The sequence below is a fragment of the Zonotrichia leucophrys genome, chromosome 3 (assembly GCF_028769735.1).
Source record: "Zonotrichia leucophrys gambelii isolate GWCS_2022_RI chromosome 3, RI_Zleu_2.0, whole genome shotgun sequence".
NCBI classification, from domain to species: Eukaryota; Metazoa; Chordata; class Aves; order Passeriformes; family Passerellidae; genus Zonotrichia; species Zonotrichia leucophrys.
The window spans coordinates 83,782,011-83,803,202 of NC_088172.1; the positions used below are offsets into that span (position 1 = coordinate 83,782,011).

At 41.2% G+C, this 21,192-nt stretch overlaps 1 protein-coding gene across 4 annotated transcripts in view; it reads right to left on the reverse strand.

Annotated features, from left to right (window-relative positions):
* Nucleotides 1–21,192, reverse strand: part of KCNH1 (potassium voltage-gated channel subfamily H member 1) — a 182,522-nt gene that overhangs the window by 152,177 nt on the left and 9,153 nt on the right. For all 4 annotated transcript variants that reach the window (XM_064709047.1, XM_064709046.1, XM_064709044.1 and 1 more), the window contains exons 2-5: nt 18,868–18,991; nt 18,515–18,621; nt 8,616–8,744; nt 371–489 (exon numbers count right to left, since the gene is read on the reverse strand). In XM_064709047.1, coding sequence (XP_064565117.1) covers nt 371–489; nt 8,616–8,744; nt 18,515–18,621; nt 18,868–18,991 — 479 coding nt within the window. The remainder of the gene's footprint in view (nt 1–370; nt 490–8,615; nt 8,745–18,514; nt 18,622–18,867; nt 18,992–21,192) is intronic.

Consider the following 21,192-nt stretch of genomic DNA (forward strand, 5'->3'; position numbering starts at 1 on the left):
TAACCCTGCCATAGATTCTCCAGGATTTCCTTGTGTGCTAAACTTTTTTCTCACCTCAGTTTTACATAAGTAGATAGTCCAAGATCCTACTTATTAAGATCCTCAGAAGAATGGAAACTAAGCGATAAAGTATTATTTTAATAACACCTTTCTAAGACTTTGCTAAGATATGGAACACAATAGTGCAACCAGGTTACATGAAGTCTTTGGGACACCTGCTTCCATTCTGCTGTCACAGGACACATTTCACAGCACACGAACCAGATTCCCAAGGCAGGGAGGACTGACAGTTCTTGGCTCACGCAGAGATGACATACACACAAAGGCTAAAAACATTTCTTTACAGCCTCCTGGGGAAAGCAAAAATTACCTCAGCAAGTCTTGAGTGCTTGTGAACGTTCTCTCCTTTCTGCACGCTGGGAGCAAGCTGCTGCAGCACCCCTCGGCTGCTCGTGAGGGCACGCGTCAAGCGGGCAAACTTCCCCCAACCTTGAGAAAACATGCAAGATTAGACACACATTACCAAAAAAAAGCTGCAAGTGTACCTCATAAAACCTCTTCTATGACTAAAGGGAGAAAAAGTTGTTAAAACAGAGCAATCTGCTTTAATACTGACCAGAAGGGAGTATAATTTAACCAAGTAGCAGATAAAAGCAAGTCAGAGAATAGGTGTCAGCGTGGTACAGTAATAAAACCCATGACTGCTGTGACTTTGTATTCAATGACTCTACAAAAGTACTGCCATATGAACTGCATATTTTGCAAGGATAAATGTCCACTATAGAATAATCTGATATTAAATCTAATGATCAGATTTGGATCTCACAGCACTGCAGAAGACACTTCAGACTAATCAAGATGTAAGGCTAGAGTCATGCACAATGAAAATTACAGTTGTCTGTAACAGAAGTGAATCTAGCCTCAGATGCATCAAGCATAGATCTGGAATAAGCAGAGAAATATACATAAGATAATAAAAAGCGGAGCAGAAAAGCAAAACAAAACCATTAATTTTACTTTCTCTAAACAAAAGGGGGAATATACTAGTAGATTTTCTCAAACACGAATTAAACATTTAGCAGCTTCTGGCAGAGAAGTCATATGCTGAATTTTAATTCAGAATATTTTTTTACAGTGATTTCAAATATCCCTGAAAATAGAAGACTTTCAATGACAGTCACAAGACCTAGCTACAACTATAACCTTTATGAGCAGTACTTTGCCATTACATGTAGGCAGAGTATACATCTGGATATTATTGGTATACTGAAAGGAAGAAACAGTGTGTTTAGTCCCAGTCTTGAAAAAATGCTAGCACCACCTGGGAGCTCTTGAGCTCCTACCCCTCATCACCAACTACAACTAAGGATGCTCAGCACTTTAAAGATTCAGTTTATAATGAGAACCTGGTTCTGGAACACATTGCCTACACAGCTTTCTTGTAGACCTCTTTTAGGTACTGGAAGGTGCTATGAGGCATCCTTGGAGTCTTCTCTCCAGGCTGAGCACACCCAACTCTCCCAGTCTGTCTGCACAGCAGAAGTGCTCCAGCCCTCTGAGCATCTTTGTGACCCTCCTCTGAACTCACTCCACAGGTCCTCCTTACACTGGGGGCTCGGAGCTGAGTGCAGTACTCCATGTGGGGTCACAGAGGATTGGAGTAGGGTATTGGAATTAAATACCAATATAGCCAGATGGAACGTGCCTGGGCTCGTCTGGCCCTTGCCGCTTGACCAGAGGCGGCAGCTGTGATGGTTTCACCCCAGAGACACCTTCGGCTGGCTGGACGCTGCAACTGGCGCTTGGGACAGGTCCAGGCATGCAGGAGCTCAGGTTTACCCCTGGCAGAGAGGCTTCAAGGCGAGGTGAAGAAAAGGAGTCAGTTCTGTTGGAGGGTTTAGATCCAGAGCTTTATTCCTGACCCACAGGCCTCTGAATGCAGCAACATCTCTTAACAGAACTCCCGAACCACATGGTTGCTGTGTCTTTTAACCCCAGGGAGAGGGGAGGGAAGGGGTAGGGATCCCATCAAACAGGTAAGGGAGGGGAAGTCTCAGGGGACAAATGACACCTGGATGGCCCAATGTCCCCAGGGCTGAGAGGCATCTTTTGAACTTTGCCAATCACACAACTACGCCCTTCTGGAATGTCAAGATTGACAAGACAGCACTCAGCACAGGGCAAGAGAGGGGAAGGGAGAGGTGACTGGCACACCTGGGGAAGGAACCGGGAGAACTGAGACAAGCTATGACACCACACCACAACAGCAGGGCAGAAGAATCATTTTCCCAGACTGCTGGCCATGCTGCCTTTGATGCACCCCAGGATACAGCTGGCTTCATGAGCTTCAAGTGCACCTGGCCGAGTCATCACAGCCAGCCTCTCCCCGGCCCAGGGGCAGGGCTCGGCAGGTGCCGGGCCCGAGGAGGCCGGAGGGGGACGCGCTCCAAGGGGGCAGCGGCCATCGCCCCTCAGCGGCGCGGAGGGAGCGGCGGGCCGGGCCTCTGGGGCCCGTAGAGAGCACAGCGGGCCGGGGCTGGAGCTGGCCGTGGTGCTGGAGCCGAACGAGCGGGGCTCGCTCGCACAGGGTAGCCCCGAGAGAAACAGAACAGAGCACAGCGTTCCAGCTTCACCCGGGAACTCGAAACTGGCCTCCCCTACCACGCACAAAATGTTTCTAATGCCAGATAACATAGACAGCTCCTTTTAGTAACTCGAACCGGATTGACGGGGAGGGAATTATCCTGATAGTTGTGAAACTTGGTTCAAAGCCGGAGGACAAACTTTCAGCGTGCATTTTCTTCCAAACATTGTTCTAAGATTTGGGCAATTCGGAGATGCACAGAGGGAAGATCAAAAGGAAGCACCTCACTTGAGCTTTGTTGCACAAAAGCACTGCCAGACAACTCCGTGCTATGATTTGTGGCTGTGAATGCTGAGCACCTTCGGGTGTCCCCCCTTCTTCCCAGGAGCCATCTCCTTCTGAAAGGCACAGCTTAACCCATCCCTCTCTCCTCAGCATCCCCTGCAAGCATCTCCTCTGCCCTCCATGAACACTTGTGAGTGCCTAAATGGCCCACAAAAGAACTGTTTCCACAAACTCTAGATCTCCCCCTCTACTCCAAGCTCTAATCTGAAAGCAGTATAACTGTTCTAGGCAAGAGATTGTGTCTCTTTTCAGCTTGGCTTTTCAAAGCAGTGTGGACACAAACTGGGAATACATACCCTAATTCTCTCCACACATAGGGTACCACACCTGAGGGCCCAGCTAGGAGATGCTCCCACCACGGTGCCATGGTATGCCTAAAACCAGGCACCAAATCCATGTGCAACATGTAAGAATTTCATCTTGAGAACACAACACCCTCTTTCTTTTGGAGTTCTGGTTTTTGTGAAAGAGAAAGATAAAAATGTGCCAACTCCAACATACAGTTAGACCTGCAGATTGTGGCACACGAAAAAGAAAATAAAAATTAAACAGAATGCCAGTACTAAACCTTTTGAATCATAACATCTCCAGTAATGCCTGAAAAGACAACAGCAGATCAGCTATCTATCCAACAAAGAGAGATCAAGTAATGGACTTAAGCCATAGGACTGAACTCAAACACTAAATTTAAAGGGTCATGGAGCTTTCCAAGATGAGGAACTAAGCTTCAAAATGTTGTAAGAACATATTGGTGTCTGTCCTGCTAAAGCAGAGGGACCAGATTATATGGATTAGGAGTTCTCTTTCAACACAAGCAGTTGGTATAGCCCTACATCCATTGTTTTCCTCTAGAAACAGAGAAAATACAAATTAAATTTAAAATCTAGTGATCCTAGGTGGTTCTAATACAGGCATATATAATCCTTAAACAAGATAAGCTCACATAGAAGAGAAGACAGCTTGCAATTCAGGAACCAAACATAAAGCTGGCTACCACCCCATGGTGGTGCTTGTCTGTGCCCCTGTCTTTGATTTTAACCGATTTTTATCATTGTTTGGTCTCTTTTCAGTTCTGCAGAAAATACCATGCACAGACAAAGCAATGATGACATTAAAACATTTACAGTTCAAAAGAATGGAAAGCCTTCAAGATTAACAGCACTGATTTTAGCACTCCTGCATTCCACAGTTCTTTCAGTTTTCCACCATTTCTTCGCAAAAAGGTGAATAGAAAATGCTGCTGATAACACTCAAGACAAGATGATTACAAAAGCTGTCCCCTGAGATTTGTTTCATGGGGAAATATGGCATTGAAATATACTTTTCTGCTGTGGCATCAAAACTTTTCTTCCTTAAAGCATGGATTTCATTTAACAATGGCCTTTAGTTGAATTTTCTGTATTTTTCAGTAAGTTGATACTCAAGCACAAAGCACTTATTATTTATTTGTAGGTAGCTATTTGTTTCCCACCACTCTTCTCAATTCATTCCTGATAACTACAGAATTCAAACACTGGAAACTGTGGCAGTTACAGAACCCTTGTTACCATGCTGCTGATCCATGACTTACACAATTCCTAGAGTCAGAACAAGAAGCCATTGTCTGCTAGAGAACAAGCTTTTTTGTCCACAGCCCTGTTGTTCAGACAGCTGTGTAAATGTGAATAAATCAAGATTCCAGCAGTTCTTGCCTCCACTCAAGCCACCATTGTATTCCCACACATGAAAGATCCTTGCTTACATCCATTCTTCTCTTTGAAACCTCATGACTAAAACAGTATCATTTTTCCATCTGGACTGGGAAAGCATACTGAAGTTTTTAATATACTCACTACTTCCCCTTCATTTGTTTCCTCTTTTTAAGAAAACATTTCATCCAGATGAAAGCAGAGTATATCTTAATCAAAATATTTCAAACACTGGCTCTGTTCATATAAATACATCTTAAAAACAGAACGAAAAATCTCAAAAAAAATTCTCCAGAAACAAAAAGGAAAAAAAAAGAGGAAACGTGAATTTTCCCCTCAATTAAGATGAAGGAGACAAAATATTTTTTGTGTCTGTGCCCCTGCTTGTTATGCAAAGGACAGCTTAGCTGCAACATAAAATAAAGCATCTTCTGCAGAGGAGATGGCAACTGATGATTGTTACAAAGCACAGAAGGCTACATCATCTTGGAGGATAACAACCATTCACTACTTGATTCAGTGATGCTGAATTTGACCACCTCTTTGTATAAAAATGAAGTACCAAAGCACAAATTAGGTTCCAAAGCTTAGTTTTCAAGCTTTTATGAGACAGCATAGATGCTTCTGGATATGTTCACCTTGTATTCATACATTCAAAACCTGTTCAGGCAAACTTCTTACAAGCCATTCAGAGTGCAAGCACAGTTTCTATTTGTCTGCATAAATAATTGTTTTGCATAAAGGAATGTACTCCACCTTATACACTATTCTCAAGCATCTCATACTTGGTGTGCTAGATCTCAAACCAGGAGAGACATTTACAGACAAAATGCATTAATTCCAAATACAGTATAAACTTTAAAATTCAGCTAAGAAGGTGACCTAGCACTTGACAAGCCACACTTAGCTATGCTATAGATTGATTTTGCCTTCTTCTATTCAAGTAAACCTCTTTTACATTTCCCTGATTTTTTTTGAGGGGCAAGCAAAGGGGAAAAAATGGAAAGAGGTTGTTTAAAAAAATTATCAACATCACTGACACTATTTTTAAGCGGTTTTATTTAGAATACACTATTTTTAAAGCTGCTGCATTTAAAAGCAAGCTTACTTACCTTCCATGGAAATCATAAAATAAACATTTCTAAATTATCTGAATCAATTAAAAAAAGGCCACAATGAGAAGTCTACTTTTTATGTGACTTACTTGTTTCATCTATTCCAATGTCTGACATTAGTAATCAATAAAAAAACAAGTAAGCATGAAAAATGGTAATGGGACCTTCTATTCCTCTGAGTCACCTTCAGGGGAAAGATGCCTATTCATCTTTGTATAGTCAAACACCTGCCATTACAGCTCTACACTTTTCACTCAAGGAGCTGCATCATTTGCAGCTGAACAATCAGGCTTGAAATTGCCAGCAGGTGATAGAAAACCAAGATACACCACAGCTAAGCAGGCTTAGCCTGACAGATCAGTTGCTCCTTATGTAGTACAAGAACATGATCGATTTAATGGTTTTCTTTACATAGACATACAGGCACTGATTCTGAAAATCTGAAATGCTTTCATCTATAAAGTTCTGCAACTGTGCAAAGAGCACATTTTATTAACATATGTGCATCTACAGGCATCCTGTTACATACTAAGTACTCATAAGCATAGGAAACTGATTACACATACAAACACAGTAAAAGGAAAGTACTTGCTAAGCTGACTGAAGCTGGAAAAAGGAAAAAGAATTGATTTAGCAATCAGTTTTCAGTTCACAGTTTTAGTTTTTCAGATTGAGAGTTCATTTGGGTTGAGAATATGAGAAACATTCCTAAGAAAATTGTCCTCTTTCAAAACCATGCTACAGAGTTCCTGTGTAACACTGCACACAGCACAAAGAACATGCCCTTTCCAAAGCTCATGTGTGTAAATGGTTCTCAGAACAAGCTAGTACAATTTTACCTTTTTAGATCTTCCAAAAACATTTTTCCATTCTGTGAATCCCAGAGCCCAGTACAGATTATTATCTAACACCTCATATCTGCCTTTTCTTCCCCCTCTCACAGCATGCAACTGCACAATGAGATCTTACATTAGAGACATGGACACACATGTAAAATTCTGTTTGACAAATCAGCTCCTCCAAGAAGTTGCTTATCTAGCCATCAAGTGATTAATACAATATCACATAACAAAATTCCTACAGCAAGTATATTATGGAAGAAAAAGGGATAAATTAAGAATGAAAACACAAAGTGCAGTTCCATTTATACCAAGATTGATTTGTGTATAAAGTGACAGAGAACTCTTTACCAGCATGAAACTTCTGAAACTTTAATAATTTTAGGAAATCCAGAAATAATATTTGGAAGACTCATTTAGTGCACAAGCCCTTCTGTACATAAAGACAGAGCAGTCAGGGAAAGAGTGAAGAGCTGTGAATCAGTGGCCTCTAAATAATACATTCAGTTCTTCTGTCTGCAACCTCTGTTGGTTATTTTGCCAGTTTTCGTGGGCCTGAGGGAGAAATTCTGCCCATCATCAACTCCTCTGCAAGTCCATGCATTTATGTGTAGGTTTAGTGCCTATACGGCTGCAGATGTGCAACCACTGAGAATTACCATGCTCACTGCAAGAACAGCATAATTTCAAGATACAAAGGAGATTTTAAAAGAAAAACAAAATTATGATTCCCTTTCTTCAACATTGTATTGAAAAAAAGAAAGCTAAAGTGTTTCTTTGTGTTGAAAGTGAAGGACAAACTGCCTATCTCTACCATATTAGGGAACCCCTGTGAAAGCAGAGGACACAGCTAGCACTCCTGACTGAATCCTGCTTATCAACTAACTAAATGAAGCAAGGGCCTTCACTACCAGCAAATAAATGAGAGCCAGCTTTACTGCATCATGCTTATTTATCTGTGCTGTCACTCCTCATCAGCATACAGTGAGCACCATTAGGCAGGGAAAAAACAGACCCAAACTTTCTGACAAGCTAAGATTTTTAGTGTTGTTAAAGCAATAAGGAACCAAACAAATAGCATTAACAGGAGAAAAAAATTATCCACATAGCCTGGAAGGGGGTATGTTTGTCAAGGTTGTACTTCCTTTTTCATGGTAACAGGTGTTTCCACTTTGAGAAACTATGTTTTTAAAGAATAACATTTTGAGAACAAATGTAAATCACTTCATCTTCACAGTAAGTTTCCTGTTTAATTTAATACTACAAATATTATTAAATACTACAAAAATGCAAACAACAGGAGAACTTACATCCTTTTTCACCCCAGAGGATGCAAGTCTCTGTAATCCTCCATAGGGTACAAAAGGTCTGTTTCTGACAGGCTCTGAACCTGGGTGGAAGTTTATGCTGCTGTCACAGCTGAGCTTGCTGCCAGGTTTCCAGGCTGCAGCTCAGCAAAGGGTTAAGAGCAGGACACTGCTGTGCTGGTGTTCACTCTCCAGGACAGCTTAAACCTGATTCCACTTAAGATAATTGCAATCTCTCACATAGGCTAAAAGAAACTAGAACAGGACTTTAACATAAGAAATCCCATAATAATGACAAATAACACCGAATCAGGCAGAATTTAATTATTCTGATCTTTGCTAGACTCAGCCAGGGTTGATTCCTCAGGTTTTTGATGCAGTTTCACACACAATTTGTAAAGGGCTGTTGTGCAACATTGTGAATCCTTGAGGGCTATGCTGGAGAGTGGGTTAATAGTGTATTTTAAAGGAAGAACAGTACCTATTTACTATGTAAACTGGTCTTTCTGAAGCACTTGGGGCTTTCATTAGCAATGACCCTTTCCAGAGCAGGCCAGAACAATTTTACTAAAGAAATCAGCAACCATTTCTTGCACAAATGCCATCCCCAGTGGCACAGCTACAAGCTATTTTAACATTTCATTCTTAGCCTTGGGTATTTAAAGGACTTCAGCTCTTTCAAGACCAGGGCAAACAAACAAAAGCAACATAAATATATAATTGTGAAAAAGACCAACCTTTACATGAATCATCCTCAATGGGCTGCTTGAAAGCCGTTATGTCATTGAAAGTGCAAAGAAATAAAACCACTTTATCCTGCTCATTTCGAATTGGAGCAATTTTCACAAAGAACCAGACAGGTGTTCCTGGAAACAAACACATCAAAGAGTTGGTCAATGGCAGGCAGAACAGTAAATGGGCCAGTTCAGATGTTTACATCTCAAATCAGCCATCTGTAAAAGTTACTTTAATGTTGGCTTTTTTTACAAACACCTATTTGAAAAAATAACAAAGCAGCTGACAAGTATGTTGTTTAAGTTCTCTGCTCTGTCTCTCCTTAGCTTTTTCATCTTCCAGGAATCACCCTGTTTCTGAACTTCACCTGCAAAGTTAACACTTGAACTTAAGAACTGCTTTGTGATCTCCTGAAAGAAGAGTTCCACATATTTCCAAATGCTGCACACAACAGTGTCTTGCTGACTCTTGAAGGATTTGAAAATGGGCCAGCTGTGCCTAGGACATGAGCACAACACAGAGTCTCAACTCAGGAATATGACCGGTTTGGTCAACTTTATAATTCCCTGCCAACAAGGAATGCCCTAAAAAAAACCATGCCCTAACTACTACAGTAGCCTATGTCTAGCTTCAGAGCTAGGCTCCAGGAGCTCTGGCCCAGCCTACAAATCCCCCCATGCAAGGGAAACCCTTCACAAGCTGCTTGCCTTGGCTTGAGCCTGCTCCAAATCACTCCAGTGTGAAGCAAGACTCCCCTGAATTCAGGAGAGAACAAGCCATTAGGACCAGATCACATGATGCTGTGGATGGGATCAAGTTGTACTGCATGGAACTGCACCTTTCTAATTACTGCAGCAGATGAACCGCTAATTAAACTGCTTGAGAGATTAAAGTCTGCACATCACAGAAAAAGATGGCCCCCAAAATACGACCCTTCAGACGCTGCTGCTGCCATTTCTTCTTGACCTCTACCCACCAGATCACCTCGAGGAGAGAATGTGTCAGTCAGCCCTGCCTTTCCAGATTGCTGGCAGTTCTCCTGACACTGCTGAGAAGACCTAATGAAGTTCCATGTAACAAGGCAGTGTCTACCACTCTTTTCACAGGACTCACACTGCTTTTAGTGATATTTGAGTATAAGCTGATTGGAGGGCTCAGAACAAAGCACTTGGCTCCTCTATGCCAGAACATGACCTCCCTGAAGGCACCATTTTTAAGTCTGCATCTTAACTTTAGAGATAAAAAGATGACTTCTCCAGCTCTGAGGTACATCACAGTAGGGACACTCCAGACCTCAGCCTTCAGGGAGTTTGTACATGGGTTTTCAGACTGTCCCTACACCCTCAGAGATGATGAAAACTCACTGCTGCCTTTGCAAGCGCAAGAAGTAAGAGAGAAGATTCAGGCTTTCTTGCTGTGAGCAACATTTTTTTTTGTGTCCCTTTTGAGATTTGTTTGGTGAGACGGATCTACATACCAGGGGCCACACTAAGATCAGCAGGAGTGTGACCCTTTGGGAAAGCCAGAATAAAGAGCACCACACAATCTTTTTCATTCATGTGGTAAAGCCTATTTTAGAAACACTGATCTTAAAGACTATTCCTTTTCTTCCTCAGTCACAGGACCCTTCTCTATGCTAGTGATCAGATTCTCTTTCGCCTGAATTGCTCAGTATTTTAACATGAGCATGACATGGTAAATTTAATGCAATAATTTTTAGTAACAAGGGCAACTTGTGTTTTCTGGCTGTCAAAGGGTCTCAAGAAAACCTCAGGTATCTTACAAGCTACTGTCCAAAAAAGGAAGCAAAGGCAGCTTTTCTCCCACCTATGCTAATATAAGAGAGTTATATTACCAGTGCCTCACCTGGCTGTTTCCCAGCCTCAGTGCTGAGCAATCTTTTCTGGCTACAGAAAGGTAGGGCATCTCCAAAGCCCATGGACAACTTCCATAAACCAAGTTCAATTGCTAAGGCTCCCACTGTGCCTGCATAACACACAAGCAGTTTCAAACTCTGGCTGAGATTCCATGCCATATGTACAGCCACTTCTATAAACAGCACGGCCTATGATGCATGGAGGCCTCTGCTCAAAAAGCAGAGAAATCCAGATGGAATCACTGGTGGCCATTTCTGAAATATGTCTGCATGGCAGAAAGTATTCAAGGGTCAATTTATTTTTTTTTTAAAGAGTTAACATTCCTGAACAACTTCTTCCAAAAAAGTAAGAACAAACAAACATGCTAAGTGTGAAAGAAGGTTAAGTAAAGTAACTGTGCCAGTAAAATCATCACTAACTTGCTAATGAGCTTAGAAGACACTGCCACAAAGCAGCCAACAGCAATTTTCTAGACAGTAGCACCCTTTACACTACACTTTCTCAAGAGTTCCTAAAATTGCCAATCTCGATTTCTTCTTGCCTACTTGTTTTTCCCAACTTCACATGTGAACTATTCTGAGGCTGATCAAATCCATATCCTGCTTTAACAGAGACTCCTTGGTGACTAACTGCTTTTCATTTTACCCACTTCAACACCCTTCACTAACACTGCAACTTTTTAATCAGCCAGGATCTCCATCAACAGCCTTGCTTTTTAATCTTTATCTACATGCACTTTTTTTGATTAGGGATTTTTTTTCCCTCCCAAACCACTCTGTATTGTTTTACTACTTCAAGCTGCAGCTATTCTTCTATGGGCTGCTCAGAATATTAACCTTCATAGCACTGAGGCTGAATTACACACTCAGTTTCTTCTCTGCCTTTCATAGCTGTAAAAACATAGTACTGTGCTTTTGAAGATGCTTTGTACTCAACACAGAAAGGATGCAATTCACCCTCCTATTCTGGCTATTTGTCAGATTAATTATGTCACCTTCTTTTATGGTTATGCTATAGTGTGTTGTTGCAGGAATTTCCAAACATGTTCTGAATGCAGCAAGAGGACTTTTCCCAATAACCTGTCGAAGGCAGCTGCAAGGCAAGGAGCTTTTATCAGCAGGGTTTTTACTTTCTGGCTCCCTTGACTCCCACTCATGTGTTGTATTATTTACAGGAAAAAGGAAGACAAAACACTTTTTTACCTAGAACCAAGTGTATAACTTAGTGATATGCCCCACCGGCTAAAAGAAAGAGCCAGATGTTCTTGACAGCCAAAAGTAGTTATGTTTGATGAAATGCACTATTGGGGTATCCTTGTAATTTCCAGAGTGCCACCATCAGAGCAAAGTCCAAAATCAGGTGGCATGCAGGGCCTGCAGAAATCATCTTCCAGTTTGTGTGCTACACAGAAACACTACAAAGGCAGAAATAAGTAGATGGAAAATTCTGTCTCTACAACATTGTATTTTCCCTGCAGTGCATTCCCTAACATCTTGTCGGTGTCTCTTGTGAACAGCAGACAAGTGAATATAAAAACACAGTCATGAGGTGAGAACTCACAGTGCTGGGTTACATGGGCTTCCCACAGTGCTCTCAACCAGTAGCCCATTCACAACAGAACAGGGATCTGAAACATGGGAACACACCAAATGGCTCAGCCAAGAAGTGGCCATGCTCAGCTTTTGTCCTGCATGCTGGTTTAATTATCAGAAGAATTTTACTTCTTAAACAGTTTATTTAACTATTAAACAGGAAAGCCTAAAGTATAAACTACTTATAAATCAGGTCGGAAACCAGAATTTCAACGTCCTACAGGCAGCCCTCATGCTCTTGGTGTCAAAGCCAACATCCCTGCTCAGCCAGACAACCATGACTAGCAAGAGGCACAAAAAGACCATTTTAATGAAAAATGTGATTTTCAGATTCAGCCTGTGGTTATTCAGGCAGTGAAAATGCAGCATGTTCCAGAGTTCTCACAGCAAAACAAGAGCAACTTCCCAGTCTGCACTGATGCACAGCCACACAGAAAGTGTTTACCAGTGTTTCCAACAATATATCTACTTCCATTTACATTTTGTCTTTAGTCCTGGCAACCTCTCTCCCTGGTAAAGTTCAGTGATAATACCAGTGCACAAACAAAAACGTAAACACTCATGAGCTACATTGGCTTCTGTTGGATTTGGAATCAGCAGTGACAGAGTCCAGCCTTTGTCTGGTGGCATAGCACCAATCATGCTAGAAAAGGGAATGCCCCTCCAAAGCTGCAGGACAAGCAGTGGGGACTACTGAGAAGAAATTAAAATCTACAATGAATGCCCAATAGCAGCCATAGGACCAGCCTGGCTCGTGGTACCAAAGTTACATAGCCAATCCAGAATTAACAGGTGCAGCTCTTGAGAGGCTTTTATGGCCTAAGCACAGTTCTTATGGTGTTGCTTTAAAGCTAAGACAATTTTAAGGGCTGTCATTCAAATACCAAGTGTTCTCCAGACTAACATATTCTAAATGTCTGCATCCCTTTCACTTTCCCATCTGAAAGAAAAATACTACTGTCTTTTCCCATGCTATTTGACTTTGGTTGAAGTCTTTCAGAAATTCTTACATCATCAAAGTGAAAGAGATCTTAAAGGTCTATTCCAGCCTCTCCATGAGCATACCATAAGTTTTCCCACCTGCCAAACAAAAATAGGCCATATGAAAATAAAAACCACTGTTTAAATGTGCTCTTTGCCCATACCTTGAGCCACTTAACCAAAGAGGCCAACTGTTTTTCAAAACTACAAAAAGCATAGTTTGAATAAAACTGGAATATACAATTTTTCTTTTCACTAATTAAACCAAAATTAATTTAAAATACAATTGAAAAAAAAATGTTTTGACAATTCAGTTGGCATCTACACTGTCACCCATGAATGGGGCAAGTTTCCTCTAAGCAGCACAACCTCTGCATTACTTAGTAGTGTCTCAGTCAAACAGTCATCAGACACCTATTGTCCTGAAGGGAAACAGTCTGGCAGTATGGAAACAGAAATGTGCCCTTTCTCCACCAATTCCTACATGCAGCAATGCAGACAGCAGGAATTAAGTTCTATTAACAGCAGGGCTGACCATTACAGCCACCCCTTTTAGGGTTTCACTTCTTCCTGGGACTCAGTATGAGATTGTTCCTCTCTATCCCACACTGACTGAACAGTTTGTCCCAATGTCAAAGTAGCCAAACAACAGAAGAAGTGTCATCAGAGAGAGTTTGGCAAGCCACTGTACCCACACAGATTTTAACCAGGCAAGCCATTGTACTCACACAGATTTTAACCAGCCATTGTACCCACAGATTTTAACCAGGTGTTCAGAGAAGCCCATGACATTTGACCATGCAAGACAAAGAACAAAAGTTCTTTGCTATAGACTCTAGCTTTGAGCAGAGAGTGTGTAGCAAATGAGAACAGACCAACTCAGCCTGCAGCTCACCACTCTTTTAAAGAGTAAACCTTTAAAATATACTCCCAGCCCTTTTAAAGCTGTTATCTTCGTGTCTTCTCTATCTGGTGCTTGGATACTGTGGCACCTAATGCTTCTAAAGGTCAGATCTTTACATGCTAAGATAAGGAAAATCAATTTTGGTCCCCAAAGGTGGAATTGCTGTTCACAAGGGTTATCCTATGACACTGAAACAGCACGGCAGAAAACAAGGTTCAGCACAGAGTCTGGTACTGCAGTAGTGCTGGCACAGTTCGCCTGATTCTGAGCTCTCTGAAGAACAGAACATGAGTATAAGGAAGACACAGTAAAGTTTTGAGATCTTCTTTCCATTTACTGCAAGAAAAATACTTAAGGATTACTACTGGGAATCCTGTACATATTTGTGGAGATGACAGCAGGCCTTTCTTGCCAACACATTTGAAGACAATGATAAATGGGAATTACCAGTTTTATGAGTCCAAAATATTTAATTTGACCTTGCTGAAGGTAACTGAACTCACACAGATGGGTTTCACAGGAGATGCAGGTGTGCATACTGCTTGACAAATAATGGAGCTGCACTTCAGTGAGAGGTTGAGGAGGATACCTGTCACTTGACTCCAACACCCTCATTCTCTCCTGCTTCTGTTCCTATGCAACAAGATGGGTTAGCAAAGGTTTCCATCTGGAGACACTGCAGGCACAGCACACACCAGTATAAATGGGTTTAGATGGTTTGAACCAATAAGAGTTGTGAGAAACTCTTTTCTCATAACTGGGGTGGTGGGCAATCACAGGTCTACCACCCTGAAGTGAATTCTGCTTCCTACAAATTAGGATGGGGTTGTTTGCTTTTGAACCTCTATAGAAAGCACTTGTCCCAAAGACAAATGCAAATAGAATCTACCAAATCACTATTTTAGGCTGATTTGTCATTCTCTGACATCTGAAGGCTTTCTAATACACTGAGGGAAGAAGGGAGAAGGAAGGAAGGGAAATATTGTATACACGTTAAAATTAAAATTTTAAAAATCAGACCATCAAATTAAAAAACCACACACAAAAATATTCATGCTATTAAATTTGTTAAATATTCAAGCACCCAGAAAACAGCGAAGTGAAGCCCAGCACAAATTGAAAATGCATCCCAGCCTTTGGGACTCTCACCATAATATGTCCACTCAGCAAAGAGCTACTGCTTTGCAGCATGCAAAATAGTTACCTAGAACCAAGCCAGCATTCTGGCAAGCATTCTGCTGGTCCTATCAGTAGAGAACTTCTGAGACACAAAAAAAAAAGGTGTCTTAACACTCTCTCAGCAGCACAGCTGCAGACCATAAGCAATGGGAATGCCTCTGCTCAGACAGGGGACACTTGAAGACTCTTTCTAACTCTTGATGCACTTCACCTTTGATGAGTTCACCCCACTCCAAATATTCTTCCACTAAAGTGGGTCAAGTACTGCATGGAATAGGGGGTTAGATTTCAATTGGACACCACCTCTTCAGGGGCAGATAGAAGCAAGTGAATTTTGTATTCTTACAAAAATATACTTCATCAGTAATGAAAGCAAGCGCATGTAGAACAAGCCTGCTTCTGCACTGCTTGTATGCCAGGCCTACACTGTAGACTAAATACAAGACAAATAAAATCAAAGTTTAATTTATTCAGCCATTTTTAACTCATGAGGCTGACCATAAATTGTAAAAACTTAACAAATGGCTGTCAAAGTCTCATAAGAAGTTAAATGTTTAAAACACATCCATTCAAGTAAGGTAAGATATGACTAAGACTAGATATAAAATATTTTCTAATACATAAGCTGTATCCTTCCTTGGAATAAGCTTCTTTATCTCCACTGACTTCAAATTTAGTGATGTTTTCATTTTCCCATATAAAAATAAACAATACTTCCAGCATCACTGGGCGCTCACATCTAATTAAACAATGGAAATGAAGCTCTCATGTGAAATTACTGTCAGTCTGTCTGTTGTCATTTGGCAGTCCTGATTAAAGAAAGCTTTCACTTTGTCTCCTTTCAGGTATGACAATGAATCCCCACTGAATGCAACTGGATGGCATCAAAGCAGCAGTGACAAAAATCTGGTGGCTATGCACCTGTTTGCTTTAATTGCTTCCAATTATCCTGAAGAAGCTCTGTATTTCTGGGAAGTAATTCTTCCAGAGAATAACAATGATTTTTACATATCTGCTAAGTTATCAAGGGCCTGGCCCAAGGAATCATCAAATCTCTATCACATCTTAATTTTAAGTTCTGAAAACAGGGAGTGTAGTCACTTTTGGATATGGGGAGGACTGGACAAAGGAAGGGAAGGCCAGGGTAGAGGCAGCATCCATAAATGCAAACATGATGAAGGCAGGGAATTGTATGTTGTTTCTAGAGTTAATACTGTGAACTGGAATGAAGTTTGTGGATATACTGTACCTATCTACCTATCAACAGCTGGATGGGGTATTCTTATCAGGCAACCAAGTAAATACTAACACTGGGTCACCACCATGGAGAGTGCTATGTTAAAAAAAAAAAAAAAAAACTACCACTTCTAGTAACATCATTAAATGTCTCAATCTGCTTGGGCATGAAAGACCAAGGAATAATTGTTTCTCAGAGAAAGAAAAAAATAGCTGCTCCCAAAAGTACAAGATTGACTTGCACTACAGACATCATTATTAACTCAAAACTCCTATTTTGTTTTCCTTTGTTCCTCCAAAAGGTTAGAGACTGTACTGTTAAAACAGCCAGAATTACATTAAATGTGCAGACTGTGGAAAATGTACCAATTATCCAACAACTCAAAAGTAGGGGAAAAAACTGCTATTTGTCATGTCTGTTAGTTTATAAAGAGGCAGTAGACAGGTAAAGAACAAGAAAAATCTATTTTCCTGGCTAATTTGAAAAAGAAAAATAGAATGAGGAAAGAACAGAGAGAAACAAAGAGCAGGAAAAAAGATGTCTAACAAAATTCGGGGTCCTTTCCCAAGCTTTCAAACTGAGAGCAGGTTAGAACCAAGCAGGTTCATTGTCTGAACCATTGCCACAGTTGCAGGCAGAGGTAACTTGACCACAAAGAAAAGGCCACTAAGCAGTCTGGGTGCTAAGTGACTGGTAAACAGGCTAGTGTTTTTCTGTGATGTGCCTTACATTGAGAAAAAGTTCCAGGATGTCCCCTTTTTGAAATTTTTCAGTTAAAACTCTCTAGTGTTATTAGTCAGTCTCTGTAACAGTAGTTAATGTATCTCTAAAGCTGCAAATCTAACAAACACTAGGTGCTCTGCAGTTTGTTAAACTTGAAAGCAAGCTCTGTGCTTCCCTTTTTCCCATGCCTGTGACCCTCCGTGTGCAGAGCAGAGCCGAGGCAGCTCCGTCCCTCACGTCACACAGCACAGCTACTGCACAGCTGGGGTTCATTCCAGGCCACCCCTCCTGCACAGGAGCAGTGCACAGCAGGGCAGGAAACACTCCACGGGTACCTCGCTCTAAATCTGCACAAAACACTCAGAGAGGCCCCAGGCTCCACTGCAGGCCACATGCTGCAGCGTGACACAAGAGTGGCTGCATCGTCTCCCGGCGCCAAAACACTGATAACTAAGAGAGAATTCCAGGCTCTCCAAGCACTGCAGCTTATTTACTTGGGTTTGGATGCATAGATGCGAGCTGCATATGGTCCCCATGGCCACAAACTGAGCTAGGAACAGAAATCAGCATTTAGGAAATAGGTAAATATCAGAGGCAGGCAGCCCTAGGAGGAAAGCAGCACAAAGCAGAGCCACACAGACTGTGCATACAGGCAGTACCAGCTTCACTGTTAGAAGGCAAACCTGTTAAGAGCTAAATAAGTTACAGAATGCATTTTTTTCAGCTTAACATCTGCCTAGGCTGAAGACCTCAGTGTATTCACACTTCAGGTGACACAGATTAAGTAGATTAAGTATTCTCATCTTCATTAATAGATGAAAATAACTGCATGACATAGTCCACACTAGGTGAGACACAGAGTCAAGTGTTTGGGGCAAGTTCATCTGCTGATATGTGCAGTTACAGACAGACTGAATTTCCTAGGAAAAAAAAAAATCACGTGCCAATTAAGGCTTTTTTGTCCAAAACAAAAGATGTTTCATCTGAAAACATCAGTAGTAGTTCAGGTTCTAAAACAAAAGACAGGTTCTTTTTATTCCAAAATTACTATATGCTGTCTTTGCTACATCAAGTTGTCAAAAACTGAGAAAGTACGTTCTCTGCAGTGGAAACTTGCCTAAACCTAGCTTGTGTACTACCATTGTTGATGGAACCTTCAGTGTTGTCTTAAAGCATCACACATAGATTACTCTAAATGTCAGAACAAATTAGAAAGCTTCCTCTCCCTCCCTGAGTGACTTTCATCTCTAATGTTCTCATTTCTCCCTTTCAGATCAAGTGGCAGAACTGGAGCTTACTTAGCCCCAGATAAAGCACTGTCCTCCAGGGTGACAGAATTGCAGTGTACAGTACAATTAAGAACACCTTTACACACCTACATTAATGAACAAACCAATTGACTACTTACTGTTCTTCTTGTACATCAGGATTTCAAAGGAGTTCATCTCATAGTTCTCAAATGTTTGCCGGACTTTGTCGATTGTATCTTTGTCTGTCAGCTCTCCATACATAAAACTGCAAATGAAGGGAGAAATTCCAGTCAGATACCAGACAAAGACACAAAGACATTTGTTTACTGTGTAAAAAGGACCCATTTAGAAATGGCTCTTCTTTGATTTTGTTTCACCTGGAAAGCATATTTGACAGATGTAGCCCCAGGAGACAAAAGACAAAACTGGAATAAACAGATTACTTTTCTCCTCAAGCAACAGGCACAACAGTACAAGATATTTAACAGAAAATAAATCTGTTCTAAAATACCTGCAGGTGCTGCTTTTTTGCATAACTTCTGCTCTGTGATATCCTGATAACTTGCAAAATCCATCATTGCTGTAGACAATGGGCCAATCCACGATCTGGGCATTACCCAGGACAAAATTAGTATCTGTTTGAAAAAACACATCATTTAGACATTAGTTAAAGCTATGGTTGCATTAGGGGAAATACTCATTTCAGAACCCAATCCCAATTGCTTCATCCCCTGCACAATTTTCCCAGATATCATTCCCACTGCAGTCAACAGGATTATTCCTGGTTTTTATTTTAAGGTTTTTTTTTATTTTTAAAGGAGTGGTAATTACTCAGACAGAGCATAAATAAAACACATGATGGTTAAGCAGGTAAAATTCATCTCTTGACTGAGGACAGATCCACCAAACTGTTTCCCTCTATGCCACGTGCTCTGATCCACATGACACTGAGTTTGAAGGTGAAGCCTCTGACGGGGGCCAAACCAACCCATGAGCAATACTTCTGCTCCCTGAATGCAGGCACAGGGGCTCCTCTCAACACCGCCCTCACTGCTGGCCACACAAGCTCAAACACTCGTGCACAGCACTCCAAACTAAGGGCTAGCAATTACACCAGTAGAAGGAACTCCTGTTTGCAATACAAGCCAGAAGCAGTTTCAATCAGTACAAAAAAACCCAAAACAACCAAGCAGGATTCACGCCTCCGTTCTTGCTGGGGCTGTGCGTGCCACAACTTTATGCTTGCCAACTCAAACCTACACGTGTGCCAAGGCAGACAGCAGTGCTGCTCCCTGGGCACTGGCAGGCAGCAGGAGATGGTGGCTCCTGGCACAGCTGCAAGGACCCTCTGGCCTTTGGAAGAAAGGCTGGGCACTCACATGAGATCAAGAGGCACTCATTTTTAAGGAGAGCCCTTACGGGAGTCCAACACACTGCCTACTTTTCAGTATCAACTCCCAGCTGCTCACATATTCATACAGCTCATTAATGCTTCCTCCAAACAAATGACATTTTACCTATTAATTGCAGAGTTTAGTTTGTTTTAATTCCCCCTTTAATTCCCTCTTTCACCCCAAACTTCAAGTGGGTTTAAATAAAGCAGTCCTGTAGTTAGCTAAATCCACTGCCCAATTTCACAAGCATGATCAAGTGTACTTTTACACACTCTTTAGAATGAAATACACCAGTAATATAAACTTCAGGATATTTTAGCTGCTTTTTTTCCCACCGCCTCTTTTAAATACCATGGGTTTTGCTTAGAAGCTTGAAGGGAGAGAAGCTTGAAGCACTTTCTCCCCAAAACAATACAACTCTTTTACCCCTTCCTATGAATAAGCCAAGTCATTTCTCACTGCTAAAGCAAGAGCTTTTGAGTGTCTGTTATAAACACTACATTAGACTGTGTTAGGATATTTTAAAATTTCATCAGGAAGTACAGAAAATGACAAAAAAAAAGAGGCAAATACAAATGTTAGGTGAGGTCCTGCCCTGATCTGAATAGTGTTATTACATGCATGAATTGCTTAAGAATTTCTTCTGACTGCCTTCCCTTCTCAAAAGGTAACTTTCCCTTCTCTCCACTTCCTAAAGAGTTCCTGTTAAGAATTTGCCTCCCTTTCACACTTAAACCTTATTGTTTTCAGATAAATAATCTCTTGGAGTTTTTTTCATTGAAGGCTATATAGGACACATTTCTGATAACCATCACTGTGATAATACTACTTTTATCTAGCCTTGCAAGGCTTCTGTGAGTTACAACAATGCTCTTATCTCCTATTTACAAGTGAAAACAAAGCCCTAAATCCACAAGGGATTTAAGCTCCAAAAGTTGAGACTGCAAGAGTCTAGTCCCTAGATGCCCAGCTATCGAGAACTTGGGAGATGGAAGCTCTGTGAGCAGTGTTGGAGAGGAGAACTGAAAAACTTTAGCACAGCAAATAGAAATATGACCAAGTTAAACCAGAGAAAACAATGAAAAAGGGGGATATTTTAAGGCTGTTTTTTCCCACTTTCCCATGTTTGTTACAGTACCTAATATTTTAACATAAATCCAGTTCTCACAGTTAATACTCAATTCTTTGCCAGTATTGCAGGAGCTGAAGAATCATCTTCCCACTTATGTTTTGGCCCAGCAAAGCTCAGGTTTTTTGGACTGGCAGTTTCCAAAGGATGCATAGAGAACATGCACACATTTCTCTCCCCCAGCAGCAGTTTGGACATTCTCCTAGAAGATAAGGCTACCTTAGGGCAGGGAACGCTCAGCCATTATTTCAGCTCTCTAATGACTGTTCTGATCATCAAGGCACCACAGCAAATAGATATCAACACCCTCACC